The 7,323-nt window shown below is 55.5% G+C and overlaps 1 protein-coding gene across 3 annotated transcripts in view; it reads right to left on the bottom strand.

The window, feature by feature from the left end:
- SAP30L (SAP30 like) overlaps positions 1-6,637 on the bottom strand; it is a gene marked incomplete at both ends in the record, with an annotated part of 8,292 nt that extends 1,655 nt beyond the window's left edge. Inside the window, 3 exons of one of the 3 annotated variants that reach the window (XM_080698919.1) lie at positions 337-435; positions 2,532-2,654; positions 6,440-6,637. In XM_080698919.1, coding sequence (XP_080555045.1) covers positions 337-435; positions 2,532-2,654; positions 6,440-6,637 — 420 coding nt within the window. The remainder of the gene's footprint in view (positions 1-336; positions 436-2,531; positions 2,655-6,439) is intronic. The other 2 variants (XM_080698920.1, XM_080698921.1) reach the window with 2 other exon arrangements.
- Positions 6,638-7,323: the final 686 nt, after the last annotated feature.

Here is a 7,323-nt window from a genome sequence, read left to right as displayed (position 1 = left end):
ACAGGGCATTGCTAAGTCGCCCAGGCTGGCCTTGGACTGAGCTCCTCCTGCCTCGGGCTCCTGAGTAGCGGGGATCACAGGCACACACCACCACGCCCAGCTTCAGTGTGACCTTCGGCAAGTCCCCTCCTCTCTCTGTTCCGTGGTTTCTTTTCTGGAATGGGGTCTTTTCAGGTCTACAGCCGTGGGATTCTAACTCATACAAAAGAGGAAGCAGCTGCTTCCGGAGCCATGGAGAGATTACAACTCATGGGCGCACAATGCACTAGGGGAGAGCCGGGGCCACACCAGAAGCACAAATTCTTTCTTCTTTTCTACCAAATCCCGTCTACCTACTTCTGCTAACTGGGCCTTGTTGAAGCCGGGTCTCGTCTGCAGCTTGTAGTGCCGTTTGTAGCGCCGTAGAGTGTTCACCTGCAGCTGGAACAGATCAACCTAGGGAGAAGAGAGGCGCATTGCCGTTACCCGAGCAGCCAGGGCTCAGAGCCCCCCACACCCTAGGCAGGGGCGAGGCTGGGGAGGGCCACGAAGGCAGCCCCGGGGACTGTCCACTGAGGACGAGCGGCTGGCGAGGGAGCAGAAACAGCAGTGGGAAAGGGCTCTGGCTGGGGCGGGCTGGCCCTGGGAGGCTGGGAGGAGGGACTGAAGCTAAGGAGGGGCAGGTCCAGAGGGTGGTGTGGAGAGGGAGAAAACCATGAACACAGGATGCTGCGGGGACAGGCTGGGCCATGGCGCTGGGGGAGGAGGCCAGGCCAGGCCTGTCTCGAGACAGGAGGAGCTATGGTAGGTGGAGCTGGTGGAGGTGTGCAGGGAAGACTGAGGGCGAGGGCGATGGGGTTGGGTGGGGGGCGCAGCAACGATCCATCTGTGAGATGATGAGGTCGAGCTCTGACGGGGCGGTACTGCTCGGGGGCGGTACTGCTCGAGGGGACACCAAGGGTGGAGAGAGAGGTAAACTGGAGAGACCTCCTGGAGACGGACATGCTAGACCTCGCAGCTGACTGCATAGACAGGCACAGCGGCAGCGGAAGACTGAGACTTTCTAACAGTGCTTTGCTAGGCTCAGCCCTGGAGACCAGAGCTCCTAACAGTCCCCCAGGGCAGGCTGGAGCGCCGCCATGGTGGACGCACGGGCAGCAGGCTGGGGCCAGGGTCCCTGCATCTGACTGGAGCACAGAGGGAAGGGACCCCCTGTTGGTTTTTCTAACACAGGAAGAGAGGAGAGCTGCAAGTCAGGAAACATGGAAGGCCCAGAAGGTTGGGCTGCCTTTACCTGCCTCTAAAAGAGCGGTTCTTGCTTCAGGCAGGTGGCGAGCACTTAAAAACAAAATGAATGGTCAATATGAGGGACCAGAGCCCTTCGTTCATGTCAAAACATTCCTTAAAACCTTTTTCTTGTGAAAAGCATTTAGAAACCAAATACATCTTTATAAAATAATAGTAACGCTAAAGGCAACAGACAGATACTGTAAACTAATGCTGGCAAAGGGGACGCGGGGGGGGGGCGGAGGGAAAGGGCTTGATTTTCAAAGGTTTCCTCCACATCTGCAGACAAAGGCCCGCCTACTCTTTCTATTCCTACACAGTCATTTTCACTCTGAGTGCTAACAGGCGGTTGCCTTATGAAATATTCATGCATCAAATATTCAATGTACACTGCAAGCGGTTCTTCTTTGGCTGAGTCCTAAGTGAAAACAATTTAGAGAGAAAGAACACCCAGTATTCTTTCCAGGAGCCTCACTTAACACACAACACCCTAAGCAAAGGCAGCCTTCTGGCTGAGAAGCCTGGGTTTCACGGAGTGGTCCTTAACTCAGTATAATTTTGTCCCCAAAGGACATATGTCGATGTCTGGAGACATTTCCGGTTGTCATGACTCAGGGTGGTGTGCCTGGCATCTAAAGGGCAGAGGCCAGACCTGCTCTTAAACATCCTGCAACACACAGAACAGCCTCCACAACAAAGTATTATCTGGCCCCAAACATCAGCAGCGCCGGGGTTGAGGAACTCAGGTCTAGCGTGACTTTGGAATGGATCCTTGGGAATGAGCCTCGCCCGGCAGTCATGGAATCCGAGCATGACAGAGAACCAGCGCTGGGATGAACTGACAATTTACACGCGTCTTACAGATGAGAAACCCAGGGGGAGGCTGCTCCAGATTCTACACACTCGGTCTCGAAAGGCAAAAGCAAGGCTTAAACATCCTTGACACCATGGCTGCGCGTCAGCATTTGCTGGGGTTGCTTGAAGAGGCAATGTGCGCAGGGAAAGGGGGCAGGCTAGAGCCTCCGGAGGATGGACGTGACCTGGAGCCTCTGCCTGCCAGACCACGGGGCAGCCAGGCCCGCTGCTTCCCGGCCTCCAGCTCCCACGGTCAACGTTACTGCAACTCTATGATTCACTTTTCCAATAAACCACAGCCGATCAAAGGGGACGAAGATGACGCCTCAGCCCAAAAGGCAGACTAGGCCGGAGGGAAGGGCCAGGCGAGCCGGTCCTCCCAGCTCTCTCGGCGCTTTCCTGGCCCTTACCTCAGGGATGTCCGTGTCGTGCTCTGGGGAGTCTCCGCCATCATCGCTTGTCTTCCTCTTCCTTTTGTTACGGACACTCTGGATGAAATTTTTGTGGAAGTCACAGATGTACAGGTGCCTCACCTGATGAAAAGGAAACCACAGTCAGGACTGCCAAGTCCGTGGGAACAGCAGCAGGCATCTCTCAAAATGATGGGGCTTCTCTTTCTCTCTATTTCCCCCCAAGCCTTTAGAGAGAAGGAAGAGCAAGGTGTAGGCTACAGTTTCCAAAAGCTTATTACTACTGAGCTGCAGTAGAAAAAAACGCTCAAAGAAGCCTGGGGGTGCAGCTCAGTGGCAGAGCACTCGCCTAGCTTGTGTGAGGCCCTGGCCTTGATCCCCAGCACTGAAGAGAACGTGAAAAGAAACAAGAAACACAAATAAAACAGTGACACCTCTGGTGTGTTACAGACAGCCGCCACTGCCCGGCACAGCTGGGCTGTAAAGCTCCCTACGGCTGAGATGCCCCCCCCCCCAGAGGGAGGATGTGCAGGCAGTGGGGGACGGAGGTCAAGACTGAGCGTCCCCACGGAGGACAACACGAGGGGCCACGCCAGGAGACGCAGAGCACGCGGGCTCGAGGCACGTGTCGGCCGGGTGGCGGAGACTGTGCACGCAGGGCTTGAGGACGTCGAGACTTTCCCTCAGCTGTGACAGAGTCCCCCAGGGAGTGATGCGACAGTCCCGGGGGACCTTAGGACTTTTGAACTTGCAATGGGCTAGGCACTGCCCTGGCCAGAGGAAAGCAGAGACCGCGGTAAAGGGAAATGGGACGCACTATTTCGCACCTCGACAGCAGTTACTATTACAGGATGCTAAGTCTCTGAAAAACTTGGCTTCCATAAATCAGCGTATAATTCTTGCATGACCTCACATAGGATCCACAAAGAAAGCAGAAGATGCCGAAATTGTCACCAAGTGGAAGAAGGACGCAGGAAGGAGGATGGATATGACCACGATCTTCTGATGCAGGCTGGGGGCACGCTGGTAAGTGAAGGTGCCAATGGCAGCCAAGATGTGAAGATATGTTTTTGCTTAAGAATGTGAGTGCCAGGGCTGCCTGGAGGAGCCATTCAAAACCCTTACAAAAACCAAACCCTGTGTAAATGACTCGAGGCTAGTGATACTGAAACAGATGTTGCACAAATGGTCTGGAGAGACTTCTGAATTGGAGTTTATTCTTTAAATCCCCAAAGATAAAAGTGAGCTAACAGGAAACCAGCATCAATTAATTCAGGCCTTCTTATGGAGAAAATAAATGAAAACGGTTTATTCAGATGAACTGTCACTTTCATGTGGTTGGATTAGCGAGCTATGAGTAGTTCCAGTTTATACAGGAATGGTGTCTTGCAGACCGCCGGCACTCAGCAAATGCGGATGTGTCCATATCGGCAGTGCCTCTATCCAAAAGCATCTTAGGCCAGTAATAGCCACCGCATACGTGACTGCACACTGGAGCAGCTTTGCTGGACTCCACTGTCAAAGGACTTCCAGACGCAGCATGCACCCACTCAGGCGATATCTGTTTCGTGGAACTTGCTTTTCTTCAGGAATACGCCAGAGCGCACTGGGCAGCCCTGAGAGGCAGCTGGAGCTCCGTGTGGGCTGGGCAGGCCTGGCCTGTGGACTTGTAAAGACATGGCTGCTCCTCCAGCAAAGAACCTCATGGGAGCACAACGGGCAGAGGAGGACACTGCTTAAAGCTCTACCTAAGACCTGATATGAAAACGGGGGAATCCTAGCTGGAGGAGAATTCAGCAGCCCCCAGTGCAAGCCGGCTGGCCCCAACCTCACTTTGTAGAGGGGTGAATTAGGCCACCCAGAGTTGGGAGATGGACCGGCCAAGGTCACACGGACCTTCTGATCCCTGGTACGCATGTCCTTTCTTACCCTAACATTTTCCTTTATACTATTCTCAACTTATACTTTTACATTTCTGCTTTTTCTTTTCTCCAGGAAAAAAGGAGAAATGGGTTAAGTGGAGGAATGATCGCAAGTATGTTATATCTTAAAAAATCATAGAGCATGGCTGATGTCTATATAAAAGGAGTTAAACTAGATAAGTTGGGTTTTTGGTGACTGTTATTTAAGGAAGCTTCTCTGCTGGATCCTTTTAGGAAATACAGACATATTGTTTCTTCTTAACCATTTTTTCAGAAATTTCAGAGGCCTTTGGGGGTAGGGTGAAGCAGGAGGGTGGCGGCAAAGGCTCTAGTGTTTTTCTTTATTTAAGTTTCCTATTTCACTTTTTGCAACAGCTAAAAATTCTTATAACACAGCAGCCACTTGGAATTGAATTCCTGCCCAAGCTTGTGAGAGTGAAATAGAAACCCTTTCGGAAATGACTTCACAATACCACCTTGAAACAAACGGAGTGATTCCACTTCAAAACCCTGCTCCTTCAGAAGCACCACCAGCTGGGAATGTGAGTTCTGGGCTTGGGCTACATCTCTCCTCCATGTGAAATGATCCACACCGCCCAGCACCGCTGCTTTCCCAGGGGCCTCCTGGGTAAATAGAGTCTCCATTTTAGCGGCGAATGGTGCAGATGCAAAGGTGTCCAGGCATTTAAAAGGACTGGAAGATGTTACCGGCTGCTCAAGGAAAGGCCACTATAAACCTACACAGAAGGTAGGCCATGTTTCCAGCTGGATAAACCCATGGCTGGTCCTACAACTGATCATTTTACTTCAACACATGACCGTCAGGGACCGTCCTGGTGTCTAGCCAGTTGTTCATTCCAGGTGAATTCCATTCCTTCATTGATAAAAGATTTGTAGTGAAGAGCCATTAACTTACCCCCAATTCCTTAAAAACAGTATCTTTGCATGCAAAAGCTGCAAGTATATTGTAATGGTTAACTTTAAATCAAATTGGGGGAGGGAAGGAAGAGTCTGAAAGAGAGGGCCAGGAAGGTTGATCTATTAGCGACTTAATGAAGGCTTATGTGTGAGGCTTGGAAATAAATAAGATAATGGATTTGGGAAATTAACCAGCCTCTTAGGTGCTGGGTACATTTCTTACTAGCACATTCTCTCTCTGGGCCTCAGCTACAAAACCCTAAGTGGAAAAGTGGGCTCCCTTTCAGTTTGATAAGCAATCTTTGATTTTCCCCACCTGTGGAGAGATTCTGGTCCTAAAGGAAGAGATGTTAACCATCTAAGCGCTCAGCCTACCTGAATAGTAAATATCCCTTAATTCCTTTCCAAATCCTAATCAGGAAGCGGCCACTAAGGGTTGCAGCAACAGATGTCAAACTAAAAAAGTTCCTAATTGGCTGACAATAGGCTCATCTTTAGAATTGTTAGCTAGAAGTGGTGAAATCACACAGGAAAAGTTTAGTATAATTAGACACAAACCGGGGGGGGGGTGCACACTCATTCAGATTTACATCTCCATTCAAAGATGCTACCCCTAAGAAAATGGACGTTCCCCCTCTTGCAGTCACTCTGACTGCAAGCGCCATCTCCCGAGTCCCAGCCTCGGCCTTATTTTTGCCACATCCTAGAAAACCTCGTCCGCAAATAGCCGCCTGCGATGCAGCACGCTCGGTGGCCCTCTGCAAAAGCCGAGGCCGCGGGAGGCGGAAGTAACTGCCGCCTCGTCTCGGCTGCAGAAGTAACGAGGTTCGGAGACGGAGGGAGAAGTTCTGCACCCCCTGCCCCCACCCCTCGCCGCTGCTCTAGCAGCTGTCAAATCTTCCCAGGCAGGAAGACTCCTCGGAGGCCCCCACCCCCAAACCCCGGATCTGGGCAGAACCGCAGCGCGTGCCAGCGCCGGAGCGGCCTCTGCGGAGTCCGGCTCTGCCCTCCTGCAGGGCGCGGGGCTCTGCCCTCCTGCAGGGCGCGGGGCCCGGGCGGCGGACTCACGCTCTTGTCGATGTCCAGCTTGAGTTTCTTCTGCGAGATGCTCTTCTGCACCCTCTTGCTGAAGGAGGCGTTGCCCGCGGGCCGGACGCAGCGCTCGCCGTCCTCGATGAGGCAGCAGCTCTGGCCGTAGCCGGGGGCGGCGGCGGGGGCGGCGGGGGGCCCTTCGCGGCTGTCCTCCTCGGTGCTGAAGCCGTTCATCTCCCCGGCCCGGGCCGGCCCTCGGCGGGAGGCGCCCCCTAGGCCCCTGGCGGCCGCGCTCCCCGGGGCCGGTCGCCCCGCGCCCGCACCGCCCGTCCGCGGCGCCCGAGAGGCCGGGCGGCGTCAGCCTCGGCCCCGCGCCGCCCGAGCCCGGGTCGGCTCCGCGGCCCGCCGGGGTCCCCCGCGGCGCGGGCGGACGGGAGGGCGCCCCGGGACTCAGGGCCCGGGCTGCCCGGCGGCCCCGCAGGCCCCCGCCGGCTCCCGCCTTCTCCGGGCTGCGGGGCAAACTCGCCGCCCGGCAGCTCCCCCGGGGGGGCACGGCCTCCCTGCGCGGGGCCCGGCCTCGAACCCGCGGCGCCCGGCCCCCGCGGCGCGTCCGGCCCGCTCCACCCCGGCAGCCGCCGCGCTGCGCCCCGAGTCCCGCGGCAGCCCTGGGCCGCCCGGCCGCCGCCCGCCCAACGCGCCGCACCACAACAGTCCGCTCCCCCGCCCTCCTCGGGACAGCGGAAGTCCCGCCTCCGCGCGGCCATTGGCTGCTTCCCCCCTCTGGGCGGGGCCGCCGCCGCCGCTGGCGCGCGCCATTGGGCGCTGCCGCCGCCCGTCTCCGGTGCCAGGCTACTTCCTGGACTCTGCTGGGATGGGTTCAAAGTAGAGAAAGTGGAAGAGGGAAGAGTTGCCCGGGCGAG

Source organism: Muscardinus avellanarius (assembly GCF_963383645.1).
Source record: "Muscardinus avellanarius genome assembly, chromosome: 7".
NCBI classification, from domain to species: Eukaryota; Metazoa; Chordata; class Mammalia; order Rodentia; family Gliridae; genus Muscardinus; species Muscardinus avellanarius.
The sequence above is the reverse complement of the archived record's forward strand: the minus strand, read 5'-3'. Positions and strand labels throughout refer to the sequence as shown.